Below are 21,356 nucleotides of genomic sequence, written 5' to 3'. Positions count from 1 at the left end.
AGAATACCAGAGTCCCCAGTCTAGCGGCCGTGGAGAAGCCAACGCCGCCTCCACCCCGGACAGACACCACCTCTCCTCCTCCTTTCCGAGAGGCTGGCTTGGCTGCCCGCGAGCGCTGGGCTCACCTCTTACCTTTCACCACCCTCTCCGTCGTCGATAACTTCGGATCCAGCGCCTTGTGTTCAGACATTTCCAGCGGCCCGGAGGAAGAGGAAGGCGACAGAGGCTCGCTCTCTTCTCCCTCACCAGAGACAAAGCCGAAACTGAGGTAGCGGCGGCAGCAGCAAAGGCGGCCAAGTAAACGGCGTCTCTCCGGCTCCTTTTCAGCTCAGCTGCAGTTCAACTTCACGCCTTTCTCCGCCTGCTGCTCGCTCGCTCGCCCTCTCGCCCTCTCTCTCCTTCCCTTTTGCCTCCTCCTCCTGCTCCTGCTGCTTCCACCGCTCCTCCTCCGGATTTTTTTTTGCCCCCTCTTTATGTCAATCACGCCTCTCTTTTATTAGAATTTAGTGGCCGAAGGGAAACAGCCGAAAGAAGCGGTGAAGGGAGAAAATGCAGTCAAACCGGGGGGGGATTAAAAGGCGGGGGGGGAGAGATTCGGAAGAGTAAGCGGGCTGCAAAAAAAAAACCTGACAAAAACCACGCATCAGTCCACACGGCACAGAACGCAACCTGCTGCTCCAGCTCCTCCTGCTGCCGCTGCACGGGATCCGTGCCGTACCTTCCCCTCCTCCCCCGCCTCCGCGTCGCCTTCGTCGTCGTTTCCTTCTCCCGGTGCCGCCACCCCTTTCGCAGGGTCTCTCCTTTCACTCACGCAGCACCAACCACTAGAGCTACACTCAGTCCAAGGCGCAACCTACCCTCGCCGCCGAAGCCTTCCACTCGCATCTCCCACCCCTTGCCAAAACGCTACCTACGCAGCCATTGGCTGGGGCCGGGCTGCCAATCACTGTCAAGGTAGCTCCCTCTCCTTCCTCCCACCCACCTCTCTTGAAGTGCCTCTCCCTTCCCTCTCCCCGTTCTTTCTCAGGTGTTCGCCATCGCCGCTTCAACCATGCGCAAGAGCGCGCGCACCTTTGACGACGCGAGGACGTGGGATTGAATGGGAGGGGTCTTGTCGCGCGAGAGGGGGGAAAAGCAAAGCAGAGCTGCGGCACTGGCACGGGGGGGGCAGGGCGAAAAAATCGAGGAGGAGTTGGTAGCGGGGGGTTTGGTTGAGCAACAACGAGAGGAGCGAACAGTCCTTACTCGCCTTAGGCGGAGGAAGGCTGCGGCGCTTGGGTCGGGCGCTTTTCTGAGGCAACAGTGAATAACCCCGCAGTGTTTTTGCCAAGGGATACCTTGGCTGTTTCTTTTTCTCTCTTCCGTGTTCCCCTTGTTAACTCCAAGGCCGCCACAGCAGCTGCGAGGGGAAAGAGTGTGTCTGCGTGTATCATTGGCAAGCGGGGGCGGTCTCTCCTTGTCAGTCACTGTATCCGCGCCTTGCTACAAACAGAACGAATAAGGAGGAAGGGGGGGGAGGAAGTAGCTCCAGGGCGAGGATCGCGCCTGCGTGTCCCTTGTAGCAGTTCTATCTAGGCACGTCTCTCCATGCGGTGCTGCGGCCAACCGAGGCTGGGAGGGAGGAGGTGAGATCTGCCCGGCGTCCTTTGAATCCAGAAGGTTTGTTGCCCACTACGACGGAAAAGAGTAGCTCGGCCTTCGTCTCGCCCACCTCCAGGCCTTGCGTTGCTTTTCGGTGATGGAGGAGTAGCTGTCGCTTGGCTTGGCAAAGAAAAGGATTTCTCTCAATTCCCCCCCTTCTTGTTAAATCGCGAAGCTTGGTAGATGGGTGTTCTGTCAGAAGGGCTACCATTTTGAAAGTTCCAAACACCACGTGTTCGCAAGTGCCGCCGACAGTGCCTTTTAATCTGGGAATGTACCCGCCTGAGAATTCTCTGTAGAGGGGATAGGAAGCAAAGGAAGAGACTGCCTTTAAATTCGAACGTATGTTCCGATAACTTTACCTTAGAATGGTGCGTCTCCGAACTTTAAAAAGATGAAACACTCAAATTGAGGTTGTAGTCAATGATGCTCCAGGGCAGGACGTTGGGGCGGAAGGCCAGGTACCACCCCAGCCAGATGAGCTGGAGGATCTCCAACTGCAGCAGGGCTGGCTTATCACATTTTAAAGTGAGGTAATAAGCCAGGGATGGCTTGCTTCTGGTTCTAGTGGCTGAATACAGTCCTTCAGACAGTGGCAGCTTGGTGGCTCCCTGTCAGTGGGGCAGTGGAATCTCCTCTGAGTTTTAGTCTGATCTTCAAAGAGCTGTCCAAGCTTGGACAGCTCCTTGAAAGTTCAGACTAAAACCCAGAGCAGATTCCACACCCTACTGACATGAAGCTACCACTGCCTTCAGACCTCACTTTCTGCTGCTGGCTGCATACAACACCATGTATTTAAAGCATGCTTTTCCCTCCCCGATAAATCTGGGAACTGTAGTTTGTTAAGGGTGCTGGGAATTGTAGCTCTGTGAGGAGTAAATGCAGTTCCCAGGATTCTTTGGAGGAGAATGTGCTTTAAGTGTACACACCCTCAGACTTTCCTGAGGCCACACCCCTCCCTAGACCTCACCTCTCACTCCATTGCTTTCATCTGGCTGGAATGTGTCCTTGAACTATGATAATGTTGCTTGCTTGCTTGCTTGTTTGGGTGAGGCTGAAATGTAGCCTAGCATACAAAGACAAGAGTTTGCACACTTGTGTCTCTAGTCTCATCTAGCACCAGCTTGTGGCCTTGGGAAGGAAGGAATGCAGCACTTGGGGGTGAAAATGTAGCTTGGGCTGAAAACCCTAAAAAGAGGGGGGGCAATTTAAAATTATGTAATGGTACCACAGGTAAGGTGATACCTTGTGTTCTCTGCTCAACCTGCCTGGTAAATTGATATTTTCCTTGGAGGTCCTTCTCTAGGTGCATCCACCATCTGATGTGAGGGGAGAGGACCTTTATGGGGAACTGTCCTAACAGAGACTCACCTTGTACCTACATTAAAGTCTTTGATGCCAAACATTTGTTTTATTAAATTTCTATCTACCCTTCTTCCAAAAGGAGCCCAGCATAGCAAAGAACAAAACAACCAGAGAAAGAAATAAAAACAGTCTTTTTTGTTTTATAAGGACTTTAACCTCTTTTTTTTAACTTCTGCCATTAATTGTTTTAGTGCTGTCAGTTACTGGTGTAGGTTGTTTGTTGTGACTTATGAGTTATAAATCCAGGAAATGTTTGAATTGTAAGGTGGTTGTTTTTTTTTAAAAAAAATGCTAATGTGTATGAAAACAGTCCTGCCACAGACTGTTTCCACAAGTGGCTATTGAATCAGTTGTACTTCCAGGTCAAGGTACATCTATTACAGTGCTGAAGCAATTTTCCCTACTAAAGTGCAATCTGGATAACTGGACTCCTGTTTAATGCATCTGGAGACTACTCTGGCAGTAAATTTGTCAGTCTCTTGAGGAGCCTTTTTCAACCTGAGAGCCACATATTATTTATTTATTAAAATTTATATTTTTTTTTATTGCAAAACACCTCTAAGCAATTTACATTCCATTCTGGGCAGTCTTCCAGGGGCCCAGTGCTAGTGGTGGGTTGAGCCAGAGGCAAAAAGTGGGTACAGCAATAAATAAATTTTAACTTTGGTCAGTAGGCTAGCTGCTATACACAATCACATGCCCCCTCTATCCTCCATACATGCAAGCAAGAAGCATTATCACAGTTCAATGGTGTGTTCCAGCCAGGCAAAAACAGTCAAGAAAGATGCAAAGGAGGGCCAGTAAGTAGGTGAGGCCTGAAGGCAAGATAGACAGGCCTGGAGAGCCACATTGGGCCTGAGGTTCTGGTTCTCCATCCCTGCTTTAAGGTGTCACAGGACTTTATTTTTTTAAAGTGTCATCCTATTCATTGAGTTCAGTGGGGCTTACTCCCAGGTAGGTAAGTTTGCAGCCTTAGTGGATTTTTATGTAGCTCTCACATAATGTTTGTGTATAAATACACCAGAAATCTGATAGTAAGGGTTGTTTTGTCTTGGGAGAAAAGTAAAAGTTCTGGCTTTTGGTTCAGATTTCCCCCATTTTTGTTTAACGACTTAGCTGCCCACAGATTTTTCCAAAATATTTAAAGCATCATTAGTTATTGTGAACCACTTAATATGGGTTAATCCTTAGGTAGATCTTTTCTGTGATGTAAGGACTGGATTAAGGATGCCTTAGTCTGAATTACGTGTAGTAGAGTTAAACTGGCATGAAGAAAGCCACCCTGCATTCAAAATGGGCAGAGCAATCCAACTTGCTAGAAGCCAGCAGAGGCAGAGCTGGTGGAAGGGGCTGCAACATGCAGCTGCTGCTCCGAGGCCTCTTGGAGGGAAGGACACTGGCTGCACCAGCAGGACACAATGGAAAGAAACAAAATGCATGTATACCTGTATTTTGTTTCCTTTCGCCACCCGGTTTCCTGGTGTACCAGCTGCCGGGACAGGGGCATGAGACGGAGCCAACGGGACCTGGATATCGCATAAGGCCCCTCCTCCAACAGGCCCCTGGAATGCCCCTTTTTCAGGCCTTCCGCCACCTTATGCTAGCTCCCCTTATGCTGGGCTGGGCTTCTCCAGCAGACCTCCAATTGATGAGGGACTTATGCCGGTGTAGCCTGGCTGAACCGGGATCCAGCCAGAGGTCCACTCCCCTCAGCCTGGTGTAAACAGCAGTTGGACTGCACCCTAAGTCAGGTAACACAGTCACACATGCACATTTGAAACACTTGCACCAGTAGGCACTTGTCAATATAGTATAAGAAAGCTCAGATATATGTCTGCTTAAATATAAAGATGTATATTTGTCAGAAACAATCCTTTTTAAACCCCTGACTAGAGATGGAGAAGAAATCCATTTTACAGGGATTTTTTACATGGAATTTGGCAATTTCAACCTGATTGAACTTTGTCCGCATTGGATATTCTCTTGCATCGAGCACCCACTTATGTCCAACTAGTTATATGCAAAATTATACACAAAAATATATGTTATACATACATATCAAGAGCCAAGCTCATGCAGTGTTAAATTTCTACAACATAACTTGTAAGTATCAATACATAAGTGTTTTTATACAGTAGTGTGCATTGTTGTACATACTTATTCATGTGCTGGTTAGTTTAGGACACCTAGAATGTATGGGTTGTATTTAGTGAAATCCTAGTCAAGTCTATTAACATCAGTAGATCTACTCTGAATACGATCAGCATTGAATACTACCTTTTATGTGTATATCATAATGCATATAATATGTGAGAATTGTTTGTATTTTTAGCAGAAAATTGTTTCTTCCCATCATGATTAAGGAGCAAGATGGGAGAAAAAAACCATGTGGATCAACTTGACATCTAGATTTTCAGAAAGTTTCATTCCTATACCTGACCGTCTGAACATCTCCCCTGGCTCTTAAAGCAGTTGCTAAATTGGAGCATATGTGTGAAATGAGTTTGTTTACAGGAATGGTTGGGAACCTCAAGCCTGGGGGCCAAATGCAGCCCTCCAAACCCACAGGACTCTCCCGAGGCCACACCTGCTCATCCATCTTAAAGTTGACCAAGGCTGAGAAGTGTGGGCAATTAATCTCTGTACAATGAAAATGGATGGGGAAGGACAATATATCATCAAGCTACCGCTGTTGGGAAAGGGCAGTATATTCAAGGCCCAGCCAAGCTGTCCTCCTCTCTCAGCTTGCAACAATTGTGCCTTGACGATCCATGCAGCTTATGGCTTGGAAGTGCAGCCATGAATAAAGGAAAAAAATGTATACTAATGTGTGAGGCATCACAATGTCATTTTAATAATAAAACTTAACACCAAGTAAATGCAAATCTTATAGTAGTGAGATCACGTCTATTGGATGTTCCAGCTGTACAGCTGCCTAGTGCAGATATGCTATTAGAATGGTGTGAATATGAGACAATCTTCTATCTTGTAAAAGCAAAATCACTGTACACCTGATCTGTGTATAACTAATCACCATGGCAATTATAGGATGCTTGTGTTATCAATTACCTCTGTTATGAATAGTTGCTTGTTTTGCATATATTTAAGCATTAATTGAATTGTCGCAGGCTGCTTTTTGCATTTCATTGCCATTTGACCCAGCTGTTTGCATTTCCCCCCTCTAACACCATGTGTATATACATACACACATATATATACCTGCCAACTGGGGATAACACTTCATGCATCTGATGAAGTAAATCCTAGACTCTGGAAGTTTATGCCATAGTAAATGTGTTGGTCTTCAATGTGCCACAAGATACTCTGTTGTTGTCAAGGCCCTGATTCTAAACTTTGCTCCATAAATCATATCCTTTTGATTCTTGGGATAGACATTTTCAGAGTTCAGTAGCCCATTGAGCCCTGGAGTCTTTTCATTGCCCTGTCTTTGTTCTCTGAGCAGTTCTATAAAGGCAGATCTCAGCACAACAGAACTAACTTATGTCCCCCTTCTCAGAGGAGGCATCTTGGGGAGGACCTCTAGGATGCATTGTACCTTTGTTTCAAAGGTTTGATTTCCTTGCTCAGATCTTGCGTGTTTGGGCTCTTCTTTCTTATGAAACAATTAAAAGCAATTCCAAGGCATTAGAAAATAGTTTTAGTACAGTTTTATGCTTTAAATACTGTCTTGTTGATGCAGTTACGAGCACATCTGCTGTGTACAAGGTCTACCTGCAAAAAAAGGAGGGGAAATGGTTTATACTGTTCCTCCATCTAGCTCACTATTGTCAACACTGGCTGGCAATGGTCCTCCAGAGAGATCTTCTGGAAATGCCAGGGACTGAACTTTGGACCCTCGGCATGCAAAGCATGTTCTCTACCACTGAATGATGTCAGGTTCCTCCCAACTCCTGTTTTGGCTCAAATTATAAGCTCTCTTGTTTGGATGATGCCTGTATTTGATTGAAACAGAGGATTAATAGTGATGAGAATGCCCTTGACAATAAGTTTTATCTACCAGAAGAACTTGTATAGCCTATGAAAATAGGTGCTGTAGGAGTGCATGGCTAAAGCTAGCTGTGTCAGTGTGTACCTGTCTCAAAAAAGGTTATCTTCTCTAGTTTATCTAAAAACCTGGAGGTTATGTTTCAGTTTGAATTGTATTGAATTGAATTGAAACTTTATTTTTACCCCGCCCTTTTTCCAAATTGGAACACAGGGCTGCTTACAAATAGAACTACATGTAGTTAAAAACATAGAAAAACAGTTTTGATCCCAGTGGGAAAGATACAGCAAGGGGAGAGGCAAACATTTAACAGATAATAAGCTAGATAATGAAACAAAATTATGCTCGTAATTATTGTTATGGGGCAGCTAGTCCTATGGTCTTGTTAAGATGATCATTGGTGTGCCTCTGCTGGGATAGGTTTGCCAGCAGCCCCAGGATGGGGAACCTGTGGCCCTCCAGATGTTGTTGGACTCCAACTCCCATCAGCCCCAGCCAGCAAGGCCAATGGTCAGAGATAATGGTATCTGTAGCCCAGCAACATCTGGAGGGCCACAAGGCTAACTCTGCAGAAGCTTATTCTCATTAAGCAGCATATCCCACTAAATATGGTTAAGCAGACACCTAATAATAAATGCAGGAACAGCAACAATGGTGTCTATATAACAACTGGACACTTTCCCCAGCCAAGCATATTACTACTTCCAGACAATTTCACTAGGAACTGAATAAAGCACATATCAGGAAGCCAGAATGAATACTTTGTGTGGCCAACAACTGTTACCTCCTACTCATACAGCAGATGGAAGCAGTTTCAATGGAATGTCCATATAGACAGTGCTCCCCAGAGCCTCTATACTATATAGGAGGTGTCAACTCCCCTATTTGAAAGCCAATAAACACCCCCCCAGCATCAGCACGATAAGCAGAAGTTCTAAAAACTCATGCACAGCTAGACTCACAATCTTTAGGCTCTCTATTCCAGCTAGTATCATGTCAAATCACTATCCAACAGTGTATCATAACCTATCAGAACTCAGCTGTAAAGATTTTCCTATTAGTGAAATATTCTCAGACTCTGGATCTGCCCACTCATGGTGGCCATTGGCCCCTCAGACAGGAAGAGCTGTCCAAGAGATCTTGTTCTATCTGTGACTAGTCCTGTCATGATGTTCTAACCCTCACATGTTGAGATCAGAGTGGGGACATTCTTGATGATAATAATAATAATAATAATAAATTTATTTTTATTGTCTGCCTCTCACCCGGAATGCGGGTCCCAAGACAGATTACATAGATTTAAAAATACAAAGCATACATAAAACAATACAGAAATTTTAAGATACAAAAACAAAGAACCATATATAAAATCCATAAAATCCTTAAAAACATCAAAATGAAAGGGTAACAATTTAACCAAATGCTTAAAAAGATGGGTCTTCAGCAGCTGTTTAAAACTGGGAGGAGAGGGGGCCTGATCTTACCTCACTGGGGAGGGCATTCCATCATCTAGCGGACATAACAGAGAAGGCTCTGTTGCAAGTATTCACCAATCGGGCTTCAGATATAGTAGGCACTCACAACAGGCCCTTCCACTTTTGTTTTGACCCTGTAACCCAACCCCACTGCCCTCTTTGTGTAGGAGGGTGAAGGTATGCAGTGGGAAGCCTGTCGTGTGTGTAGGTTCCTTGTTTGATTTAGAACTCTGATCATATGTGTATAGAACAGGCTCCTTGCTGCAGACCTTCATCTTCCAATGTTTGGAGGCGGGTGCAACTGGGATACAATGGATGGGACAGGGACAGCAAGGATATTCCCACTCTCCTCTCATCATATTAGGGTTAGAACAGGTGTGGGGAACCTTTGGCCCTCCAGATGTTGCTGAACTAGAGCTCCCATCAGCCCCAGGAAACATGGCCAATTACCAAGGGAAATGGGAGTTGTAGTTCCGCAACATCTGGAGGGACAAAGGTTCCCCACACCTGGGTTAGAGCATCTTGCTCTATTTATGAAGGCTGAACAGGACTATTACTTGAGTAACTAGTTCACACTGGCTCCAGTGTGTTTCTGTATGTTACTTGGCTGTGATTGTTTTTTTTTACTTGGCTCTCAGACAACTCAGCTTTGACTTAGATGCATTAATGAGGGCTAAACTTGTTTTTAGGTAGTATGGGACACTTCACAATTAGTTAAATTAACAATTTTCATGAGATCTTAGGACAAATGGCAGATGTAACCAGGTTTGGAGTAAATCATTCAGCATATTAAAAAACTCCAGGGACTTCCATTGCAGAGGGATTATGTTGCTGTAGCCGAGCTGGTTCTGCAGGCAAATTCTCTTTAGAATTGTTCTTCATTTTAACGTATTATGAAACCATCCAGGATTATTTGACAATCGATATGTGATTGTGTTGAGTCTGGGTCAGCATTGAATGTATGAACACAGGAACATAGGAGACTGTGTCAGAACATTGGTCCATCTAGTTCTGCATTATCTATACCAGGGGGTCACCAAACCTTTTGCACCTGTGGGCACATTTGACTATTTGAGAAAGTGCCAAGGGCACCAGTCACCAAATGATTGTAATGGAGATGTGACATAACCCAAAATGGCTGCTGCATCTAAAAAAGCAGAAACAGACAGCACCACAAAATGGTGTGGGCATGTCCCCACATCACCAGCCCATCAATGGGGGGGGGAAGCTCCTATATCAGCCACCCCACAGAGAAAACATTTTGCACTCCTCCTCTGTTCAGAATGGATGGGAGGCGGATAGCCAGTCCTGGCATCTGATTAAACGTGAGCATGCTAAATGTAGGAGAAGGAGAACCAGTGCAAACAGAATCAAGCAGGAAGAGTGAACCATATTTCATGTGTTGTGGTGTTTTTTTTTACAGGATATCTACTGAGGGAGACCTTCAGTGGACACCATAGGAAGTACTGATGGGCATACTGGTGCCTTTGGGCACCATATTGGCAACCCATGGTCTACACCAGCCTTTCCCAACTAGTGGGCCACCAGATGTTGTTGGACCACAATTCCCATCTTTCCTGACCATTGGCAATGCTGGCTGAGACTGATGGAAGTTGTGGTCCAACAACATCTGGTGGCCCACTAGTTGGGAAAGGCTGGTCTACACTGACTGGCAGTGGCTCTACAATATTTTAGACAGGGATCTCTTCCAGCCCTACCTGAGGATTGAACCTAGGACCTCTTGCATGCTAAGCATGTGTTGTACCACTGAGCCACAGCTCTTTCACATGTGTGTTTGCTTTTGATCTTTTATATATGTTGAATGTTCAGTCAGTTCCTGGGTGATTGCCCATGGCCACCCCAAAGAAAAAACCTTTTCAGCAGATGTCACTTTGTTTAACAGGGAAGGAGGCAATGTAGATTAAAGGCAGAAGCATATCTGGGTCTGCCAGCAAGTTTTCACTCAATAGGGAGCTGTGGCTGATCATGGCTTCCTGTTGAGTTTTCTTCTATGATTAACATGCTGGTCTCCTTCACACTTTACATTTCCAGATGTACACCTAAACATCTACAGTCAACGCTTAAAAATGTGTTGTGTGAAATGGCCCTCTCTTTGTGGAACACTTTCAAAGGAGACTAGTTAGCAAAGTGATAATTCATTTGCCATGATATCCCAAGATAAAAACTTTCTGATGCATTTTCCAAGTTATCAGAATATTAATAAAAGAGTTTTGTACAAATTCTGGTAAGTGACTCCCCTTCTCCAAGCCTAGGCAGCCTTTTCATACTACCTTGTAATGGAAAAATAAATGCTGGAACAGCTAGCTCTCAATCTGCTCCTATAAAAAGTCAAATATTTACAAAGCAACACACTGAACCTTGAAGGTTATTGTCAAGCCTAAAAGGTTTTAATGAACATAATTGCTTTGAAACGTGCCTATTACAATGCTTTTGGTGAAGCTGAACCATTTTTTATATATATACTAGCAAAAGAAGCTTTGGTTCTGCCAAAATAGAACTGTGTTTCTAGCTTCTATTGGAAGTGTTCCTTCCCCCAAATCCAAGCCCAAAAAAGGCAACAAAATTTCCTCCCCATCCCAATTCAATCCCACATGCAACTTGGTTTCCTGTGTTTTGGAATGCCAGGGCACGTTTACTGAAGTGAATGCCATAACCTACATTTTGATGGTTAGGTGCAAGCATTTTCCTATCGTTTGACAATTTTAGAACTCATACTGCAAGAGAAGCCAACATGGTGCACTCCAGAAGTTGTTGAACTCTAGCTCCCATCAGCTTCAGCCAGCGTGGCCAATGGTTAGGAATGGTACTCTAGGAACAGCTGGATGGTACCGCATTGGCTGTCCCTGGCATAATTGCTTGAGCTGTGCATGTAGGCAGTGCTAGCCCAAGACATTCATCTGTCTGAGGCAAAGGACATTCCACTTACATAAGCTAACTGGACTGGCAATAGAACCTTACATCAGTGTTAACTATGGATAGCATCCTCCACCATACCTGAAGCAGCAGGTTAGTTTAGGCAGGGGGCAAGACAGACCACGTGCCATACACAGCTCTCCAGGGGGCAGAGGAGTAACAGCCAGGAGGCTGCTGCTACTTCCCCCCCAATAGCATTTGCCACCTGAGTTTTTTGGCTCACTATGCTTAATATTAGGACCGGCCCTATGTAGGAGATCTCTAGGTACATAGACAAAAATTATAATTTATTAAGCCCAACGGATTTTGATTAGATCTTTTATCAGGGGCACTTTAAAATATATAAAATATTTTATATTTTTAAGACTCTCATCATCCTTGGCCATTGGCTAAGCTGGCTGGAGTTGTAGTCCAACAACATCTGGGGACCCAAGGTTGAAAGACACTGATTTAAACAACTGGGATTACTTTGCTATATCCAAGCCGGCTTCCTCTCTGTTAAACATTTCGAAGCCAGAATTCCAGTCAGGGCATTTTTTAGGGAATTGTTACTGGGTGTCCATTTTTTAAATCCAAATTGCTTGGACGTGGAAGCCTCTCTACCATGTACAAGCCCTGACATTTGGATTGAGGCTAAAGTGGTTCAAACTAAAACACACACACACAAATAAAACCAGGGAGAGAATACTCCTGCGAATGCATTTGCCCAAATTATTAGCCTAGCAAAAATCTTTCTAGCCTGCCCACCCCTCCAGTAAATACATGAAATAAAAGCAAATTAAAATTACAAACTGCTGCTTATGATCCACGGTCTGTTGTAGCAGAACTCTTATAGAAAGAAAGAATGAAGATACAGAAAACCAGACATCACAGTGTACAGGGAGAGAGATTTTGTTAAGACATTTTTTCAGAAAGACTTGGTTTGTAATAACCCTAAGAATCATTGTGTACTGTTCCTATTCAATTTCACTAAAATTTCCTACCCCTAAACAGTGTTTCAATGGCTTCCAATCTGGTGTTCTTGGATAATTGATTAAATTTTATGTGTCTATTTGTGTGCACTGGGCATCCAAAAGCTAGGACTGGGTGTCCATTTGGACACACAACTATTTCTTTTAAAATGCCTTGAAAAAAATGCTTCCAGTTCCTTCAAGATTTGGCAAAGTAAAAATGGAAGCCATTCAAAGTCTCTCTTCAGGTTATGATGTGTTCATTTATGCCTGATTTCCAGTAAACATATAAAATGGAAAGCATTGTAGAAAATTACTGTTCTTTTACCTTCCTTCAACAATCACCTCTGATGACTGCTACCTCTGGCCATTTATATTTTCTCTGTGTAATATATAAGTTGAGATCTCCAGTTTATTTTAGTAATGCAGCAGATCTAAGTAAGATACTAAAAATGTAAACTATGAAACACTTTTAGAATGTTAAAGTCTTCTAGTGCAGGGGTTCCCAAATAGTGCAGGGGTTCCCACCAAGGCATGTCCACACTAAATATTCATATTGATTTTTAATTTTTTTTAGTTCTTATCTTTTGTATTTATTGTATTGTATTTGAGTTCTATGGAATGCAAATTGCAGTACAATAGCATACAATATAAGAAATAAAAGAAGCAATAAAAATACATTTAAGAATCATACAGCATCTAGCACAGCACATTACAGTTGGACAACAGGCAGAAAAAATCATTAAGGGGTCCACCAAGACAGTCAGCAGTTTCAAGTGGTCTGTGGGGAAAATGTTTGGGAACCACTGTTCTAGTGCAATCTTGGCTTGCTTAGGCAAAAAAATTGAAAAGATGAAGGGTGTCTCTGGACACAGGCTTAATGGGTCATTGAGATATCACAAACAGGCTGTTGGCAACAGGTGGGTGGGGGTGTATTTTTTACCTTTCAGATTTTTGAAATATTTCCTAACATCCTCATTCTATCCAGAAATACTTCCCAAATATTCCACAGTCTCTTAATCTTATATTAATCAATTATACCTCAAGTAGAATCTAATTGACTTTATTTGAATGAAATTCTCTTCAACATGGTACATGGTGAAGTGCCCAGCCAAATCAATATGCAAAGAGATTCAGCAAGATTAGGGGAAGCTCTAAAGCACATGCTTTCCATGCAAAAGGTCCCAGGTTCAATCATTGGTGTCTCCAGGCAATGCTGGGAAAAGATTCCCTGCTTGAAACCCTCAAGAGCTGCTGCCAGTGAGTGTCAACAATACAGAGCTAGATGGACCCATGGCCTGACTCGGTATAAGGCAGCTTCCTACGTCCTCTGTCCTATGTTCCTAACATGGTTTCCAAATACAGATTTTTTTATCTTTAATAATCTCCTATCTGAATTCCCCCCATGTCAAATTGAGAAAGTATTGCCATAAGTGTAGCTGTTGCCAATAGCAATCCATAAGAAGTCACCTTCCATCTGCCCAGTGCCCAGAGACATCAGAGGCACGTTAGGTGATATTACTCCAGAAATTGCTAACAATCATAAGATTGGTGAAGGGGATCAGCAGTGACATGGAGGAAATTGGTTGAGTAAGTATGATGGAAGTATATTGTACATTACCGTATTATATTATTCGTTAAGTATTTTAAACCCATACTTCAACATGTGATCCCAAGGCAGGTTGCAACATAATTAAAAAAAACATTCTAGACAGTTAAGAGTTGGTAAAAAATAAATAAATAAAAAATTCAGTCATAAAAATGTCTAGAATTTCAGCAGCAGCAGCTGACAACATTCCATCCATGTCCAGGTACATATATAGGTCTTTTTCTGGCACTAAGTTATATTTCCAGGGCATTCCATCCCTGGGGCTTAGGGATGGGGTTCACTGCCTAGTTCTGATCTGCTTGTATTCTGATAGTTTGTCATTCAATCCAGATCCACCTTTTTTTTGTTCCCACTTGCTTTTGTACTTGCTGATTCAATCTGCTGGGGGTTTTTTGTGGTAAAAAAAATTATATAATTTTGAACATAAATGCTTATGTAAATCCATGGAAGTTAATGGATAATAGCGATTGTAATTAAGAAGATAATTACATAAAATTGGGGGAGGGATAAAAAAAGCCATGCCGATTACAGCCGCAGCCTACTGCAAGAAATCAGTGCCAGTCCAAAGAGACAGCAGACAATTGGATTCAGTCAAAATCTGGTACTAAGTCCGATTTAGTGGATATTCTCCCCCATCCCTACTGGGGCATCACCACAGAGAAGGTTTTATCCTGTGTCACCACTCAAAACAGCTCCCCTGCTAGTTACGCTCCCATTCGTCAGGGAAAGAGGTCAGGGATTCAGAGTGGGAGAGAGAATTCAAAAGCACCCTGGAAGCATTTCTGCAAGAAGAGCCTGTGGTGCCCCTCTGCCTCCAGCCAGATGATGTCATGTTACCCTCCTCTGACTCAGAGGAATCCAGCTTAGAAGCCACCAGATTCTTCTCTACTGCATTGGAATAAATGACTGCTAAAGCAGGCTGGGCCTCTTAAATTAAGAGGCTCCTCTCACCAAAGGCAGAGCTAGCTACTGGGAAGGAGATGCAGCTTTTTAAGGCGCAGCCTGAGGATAACTGCTGCTGAAGCAACGCCTGAGCTCTGCTCTCATAAAATAATTTGTTTGAGTCCTGCGTGGAGCTGTCCAGGGTAGCTTTGCCACCACTCACCATATGTTCAGAGACACATGTTACCAAATTCTTCAAGCTACACAGCAAGTGGACTGGACTGTGAAAGACCAACCCAAATTGTGTTTGCATTTTGACCAATTTGTAGGGCAGTACAATATCTCAGAGAGGAGGTCAGGTCTCCTGCTCCCCTGGTGCATTCACTAGAGCTGCCCAATTTCCCTGCTTTTTAAAGTTTGATAGAAATATCTGTGGGCTATAGGTACATTCTTAAACCACAAGGTTTTTTTTGCCTATTAGTGAATTTCTCTGCTTTTTAATCCAGGAGGTAAAAAATGGGATCCTGTGCAAGTTTGCTGAGAATGGATTGATCAATTGCATGCTTATTGAGTTCAGAGGGATTTACTCCCCTGCAATCATGCTTACGATAGGTGAAACTGACCACAGGGGATGGGGAGGAGGAGGGAGGGGAGGAAGGGCAGAGGGGAGGAGGGGGATGGGAGCAGGTAGGAGGAGGAGGAGAGGAGAAGGACAGGTTTGATCATTTGTATGTTTATTGCGATCATGCGATCATGCTTAGGATAGGTAAAACTGACCGGGGGGGAGGGTTGGAGTGGGCAGGGGAGGAGGAAAGAGGAGGAGGGGAGGGGAGGAGGAAGGGAGAGGAGAGAGGAAGGAGGGGAAAGGCAGGTCTGACCATTTGCTTGCTTATTGAGTTCAATGGGATTTACTCCTATGCAATCATGATTAGGATAGCTAAAACTGACCATGGGGGAGGAGGAGAGGGAAGGGGAAGGAGTGGATTGAAGGGGGGCAAAGGAAAGGGGAGGGCAGGTTTGATCATTTGCATGCTTATAGAGTTCAATGGTATTTAATCCCATGCAATCATGCTTAAGATAGGTAAAACTGACCGTGGGAAGGAGGAAGGAGGGGAAAGGTAAGAAGGGGATTGGAAGGGGATGGGGATGGGGAGGGAGGGGGGAAGGAAGGGGCAAGAGGGAGGGGATAGCAGGGAGGAGAAGGGAGGGTGGATTTGATCATTTGCATACTTTTTGAGTTCAATGGGATTTATTTCTGTGCAATCATGTTTGAAAATGGAAATGGACTGCCTTCAAGTCGATCCCAACTTATGGTGACCCTATGAATAGAGTTTTCAGGGTAAACGGTATTCAGAGCTGGTTTTACCATTGCATTCCTCTGAGGCTGAGAGGCAGTGACTGGTCCAAGGTCACACAGTGGCTGTGTGGGGATTCGAACCCTGGTCTCCCAGGTTGTAGTCAAACATTGACCCGGGGAAGGGGAAGAAGTTGGGTGGGTGGGCACTGGGCAGAGGGGAAGCCCCTTTCCTTTCCAAAAGGAAAACATTGTGAACAGTATCACTGCTTTTCAGGGTTTCCCCCACCTTTTTTTTTTATAGCAGGCACATGTAGCCTCCCACCCAAATTTAAACCAAAACTGTCCCTGGCCACATCCACACCAGGCCTTTATTTCACTTTAGACAGTCATGGCTTCTCTCAAAAAATCCTGGGAAGCGTAGTTAGTGAAGGGTGCTGAGAGTTGCTAGGCAATGCCCTGTTCCCTTCACAGAGCTTCAGTCAGTGTGGCTGACTGTTAAACCACTCTGGCCACCAGAGCTCTGTCAGTGGAATAGGAATCTCCTCTCAGCACCCTTCACAAACTACACTTCCCAGGATTCTTTGGGGGAAGCAATGACTGTCTCACGTGAAATCAAAGTCTGGTGTGGGTGTGGGCCCCTCATTAGGTAAGCCAAGCAGGTGTGAGTCTGGTTTTTAGATATCTGACAGTTGGTTCTTACTGAGCATGCCCGACACTATCATTGAGTTCAAGCCAAAAGTTATTAATTAAAAATCAGCCAGGCATTTTTTAACTTTTAAACTGCAGAAGATGAAGGTCAGAGTATGGGGCAAGGTCAGTAATAAGATTACAGGTACTCTGTGAATATGGCTGATTTTTAATGAATTTCAACAGATTATGAGAAATCTGACAGAAAAAAGTCCAAAAGGGCTCTGCGGTTTTTTCCTCTCTTTTTAGACTTTGAACTCTCTATTCTCTCTGACTGTTTTGTGTATCGCCATGAAAATTTAGGGGGTTGTTAAGCAAGCGTTTCTGAGTTCAGGACTATAAGTTTTGTAAGGCTTTGTTTTGAAATGAACTTATGGGAAGCATCAGAATGGCATGGGGGTATTTTCAGTTTAACATTGCGAAATGTGAAAAATCCACACTGGCTATAATATACAGCCGCTCTCGTGGCTGTATAATACTGAACACTAAGGGTTGAGTCCAGAGTGGTTTAACAGTCAGTCCCTCTTCCCAGGGAATTCTCAGAATTGTAGCTCTGTGAGAGGAATAGGAGTCTCCTAACAATGCTCAGCACTACTCACAAACTACAGTTCGTTTGGGGAAGCCATGACTCTTTAAAGTGGTATGATACTCCTTTAAAAGTATAGGGCACATGGGACCTTAGATTGTACCCTACTTTATCAAACCAGCTGTAGACTTCCAGGGGTCGACGCCGATAGTATGGCGGCATGAGACAGGAGCTCCATAGCCCAATTAACAAAACAAGCCCAAACCAGAGAAAAAAACAGTCTGAATAGAAGTGAAACTCTGAAGGAATGTGAGGGGAATGTCAACAGAATTGACTAAAAAGCAAAAGAAAGATATCACTGCGTATTTCAAGCTGCAAGATAAGACACACGTACGGCGAGTGATACAAGGCAGCTCTGTAGAGGAAATGGCATCCGGAGTGTCTCAGCGTTCTAGAGACGAGCAAGGGAGGGGTGAGTCTTCAACTCCACCGGAGATTACAAATATAGAGATGAAGGAAGAAATTTTACAATACTTAAAACAATTTAAACTAGAACTTAAGGATACTTGGACACAAATTTTGGATGCTAAACTAGGGGATTTAAAGCAGAAAGTGATGGAAGTGGAAAAAACTGATGTGAGTGCAATGGAAAAGGTATCAGTACAAGTGGAGAAATATAAAATACTAAAGAAGCAAATCTCTGAAATAAAATTAAAATTGATTGATCAGGAAAACCGAAATCGACGGTGTAACGTGCGCTTTCACAGAATAGCTGGGGATCTGGAAGGAAATGATGCAAAAACTTTTGTGGCAAAATGGTTGACTTCATTACTGCCTGATTTCCCCATTGATCCAGATGATTTAGAAAGAGCTCACCGTGCATTGGGGCCAAAGAAAAGAAATACAACACGAGACTAAATCGTATGTTTTGGTCATAATAAAAAAGAAGCACTAATGAAAAATTTGAGGGAATTAAAAGAAATACAATGCCAAGGTGCACCTGTTATAATACTACAGGATTTAGCCATGGAAACACTACAAATGCGCAGAGGACTACGCCCCTTCACTTTAAAATCACAAGAGGTGGGGATTCGTTATTCATGGGGCTTCCCATTCAAGTTCAAGTTCAAGTTCAATTTTATTGTAGGGCCATAGGCCAACACAAATACAATGCAACGTGCAATATAAAAATAAGACATAAAATTATTATGATAAAAGAACTGAAGTTAATTGTTAGTTAAGTTAAAATTTTATTAAATGATTTAATTTGGTTGTAAACCTAGAATAAAAATGGCTCTTAGCCTCTGAGCCGCCAGCGCAAAAAGAGATACCTTATGTGTTATCTCGTGGTTTGTATCAGATAATAAGAATAATATTTTTTCCTCTTCCGTGGGCATCTCACGGAAATTGAGCCACTCCTGTAAAAAATTTACTCTAGGGTTCTGATAAATTGGGCAATATAACATAATATGCGGAAGATCCTCTATCCCATCGAAACCACAGACACATTTTTTTTGGTCCTTTGGGGTGTTGGATATTCTGCCCTCTCTATCAGAATTCGGTAGTGTAAAAAAGCGAAGGGCCGTGAATGCGTGTCTGAGAGGCACAGGTAGTGCCTGTAGGAGGTATGGAGAACAATTATGGTCTGTTTTAAATCTCCAATACCATGGGGCAATACGACAGTTAATTAGAGTCAAATGGTCTAAATAGTTGCAATGATTAAAAATTAACTCACGAAGTCTCTTGTTTGTATCTATGTGAGTGAATTGTTGGAGAGTTATATGATATCTATGGAGAATGCCTTCAATTTTGCTGCTCCATGTGGTATGGAAAAATGGGTGGGCAAAACAGAGCTTAAGTAGTTCCCTACCTTGGTTTGAAGTGGGCAGTCTCATAAATTTTAGGAGGGCTAGATGTATACGCGCGCCCAGTGGCGGGAGGCCAGTTTCCGCTCGAAGCATGGCTGCTGGAGTTCCTTGGGGCAAGAACAGTAAGCGCCTTAAAAAATTGGTTTGGATTGTCTCCAAAACTAGAATTGCTTTTTCTGCCCAGCCCCATATCATTGCGCCATACAGAACTTGAGGGATTACTTTGGCCTCATAGATTTTCAGGGCTGGTAGAATCAAATGACCCCCGGTAGATCAGGAGAATTTTAAGATTGCACCCACTGTTTTTAAAGCTGAATGTTTTACAGATAACCAGTGGTGTTTCCAGGTGAGGGTGTCCGAAAAAATTACTCCCAGGTATTTAAATAAGTGGCACTGTTCCAACTGGTGGTTTCCCAGTGACCATCTATGTCTGACTGGCCTTTTCCCGAAAACTAAGATTTTTGTTTTCTGAAAATTAATGTTGAGTCTCTCAGTTGCGCACAAATCATGTAATTTTCTCATTGATTTCCTCAGACCAACAGGTACTAAGGATAAAAGGACCATGTCGTCCGCATAAAATAGGGTACAGATCTTCTTTTGCCCAATGGAGGGGGGGAAATGCTGTATATCTGATAGGTCTGAAATTATATTAATTAAATATAGGTTGAACAGTAGGGGGGCTAGAGGGCACCCTTGTTTGACACCCTTTTCAACCCCAAAGAGAGGCGTCGTGTGGCCATATTGATTTACTTTGACCTGGGCTTCGGTGCCTGTATTTAGGGCTTTTAGGAGGTATAAAAGACGACGGTCGATGTTCATATTATTTAATTTAGTCCATAATCTATCTCTATCCACAGAGTCAAAAGCTGCGGCCAGATCTATGAAGGCCGCATATAGATGTCTTGTAGGACCAGATATAGACAAGCTTGCCAAAAAGTTCAAGGTTAAGCAGTGGTCAGTTGGAGCAGACCCCTTCCTGAATCCAATCTGTTCTGGGGGAATGAGTTGGTTTGAATCGGCCCACTGTTCTAACTTATAGAGGAGATATTTACTGTAGAGTTTAGTCACCACATTCAATAAGCTTATGGGGCGATAATTGGAGGGGTTGGAAGGATAATTCTTTTTATATATTGGGACAATGATGCTATGTTTTCAACCCTCAGGTATTATTCCAGAGTCGTTGATTCTGGAAAACAGCGATGCTAAGATAGGCGCCCACCAGTCAGGGAAGTGTTTATATATCTCAGGTGGTAGGAAATCTTCACCAGGAGATTTTCTGTTTTTCAGTGAAGTTATTAGCATAATAACTTCTGCAGTTGTTACTGGGGGCCACACGGGGTGGGAGGTAATGTCAATGTCTAAATATTGAGTTTGACAGGAAGCTGAGCGAGAATAGAGACTCAGAAAGTGTGCATGCCAAACTGAATTCGTGATATGGTGTGATTTATTACTAGTGAATGAGCCCATGCCCAGGTTAACTAAATTCCAAAAGGGGCGTTCTTGTTTTGTGGCAGCTGCGGCGGCCAGCCTCTGCCAACAGGAAACTGCGAAATCTAGTTTCTTGCGACTTAAAAGGCTTTTATACGTAGCCTTTATTGATCTAAATCGGAGAGCATATGAGTTAACAGTTGGATTTTTGAATGATAACCTCAGATATGATTTCAGTTTTCTTTTTGCCGCCCTACACTCTTGGTCAAACCATGTTAAAGAGGGGTAGGGCTTGTTAGGTTCCAAAGGCTTTTGTGTCAAAAGAGGTCTTAAAAGAGAAAGGATTTCTTGGAATGCCTGTACTGGGTCCGATGCGCCTTCCAAAATGTCCCTGTGGATCGACTGATATACATCAGATCCTAAAAGAGACGCTAGGTGTTCCCTCAGGGGCTCTGACCAGTAAACTCTTCTCGGTAGTTTTGAAGATGCCTGATGTATAGGTGGCGGAAAAGGGAGATTAGTAGGTAAGAGAGTTAATTGAAGTGGGAAATGATCGCTCTCTGGTCTATGTACTACCTTAAAGTCAATTATTCCCATATGCAGTGAGGAGGATGCTATCATATAGTCGATTATACTAGATCCCAAAACAGACCAATATGTAAAGGAACCACGCGAAGAGTCTACACAG

At 43.5% G+C, this 21,356-nt stretch overlaps 1 protein-coding gene and 1 long non-coding RNA gene across 3 annotated transcripts in view; one reads left to right on the top strand and one right to left on the bottom strand.

Annotated features, from left to right (window-relative positions):
* The window catches only part of PPP3CA (protein phosphatase 3 catalytic subunit alpha), a 272,066-nt gene extending 271,145 nt beyond the window's left edge, over positions 1 to 921 (bottom strand). The window contains exon 1 of the mRNA XM_061582856.1: positions 133 to 921. Within this exon, the coding sequence (XP_061438840.1) occupies positions 133 to 190 (58 nt within the window). The 5' untranslated portion in view covers positions 191 to 921. The remainder of the gene's footprint in view (positions 1 to 132) is intronic.
* Positions 922 to 1,177: 256 nt separating this feature from the next.
* On the top strand, positions 1,178 to 6,071 carry LOC133363606 (uncharacterized). 2 transcript variants are annotated; one of them, XR_009757715.1, is made up of 2 exons: positions 1,178 to 1,983; positions 5,339 to 6,071. It is a non-coding gene; the product is annotated as an uncharacterized LOC133363606 (long non-coding RNA). The 2 variants fall into 2 exon arrangements; XR_009757714.1 differs by having other exon boundaries at positions 1,178 to 2,012.
* The last annotated feature ends 15,285 nt before the right edge of the window (positions 6,072 to 21,356 follow it).

Source organism: Rhineura floridana, chromosome 9, assembly GCF_030035675.1.
Source record: "Rhineura floridana isolate rRhiFlo1 chromosome 9, rRhiFlo1.hap2, whole genome shotgun sequence".
NCBI classification, from domain to species: domain Eukaryota; kingdom Metazoa; phylum Chordata; class Lepidosauria; order Squamata; family Rhineuridae; genus Rhineura; species Rhineura floridana.
This window is presented reverse-complemented; position numbering and strand designations above follow the sequence as displayed.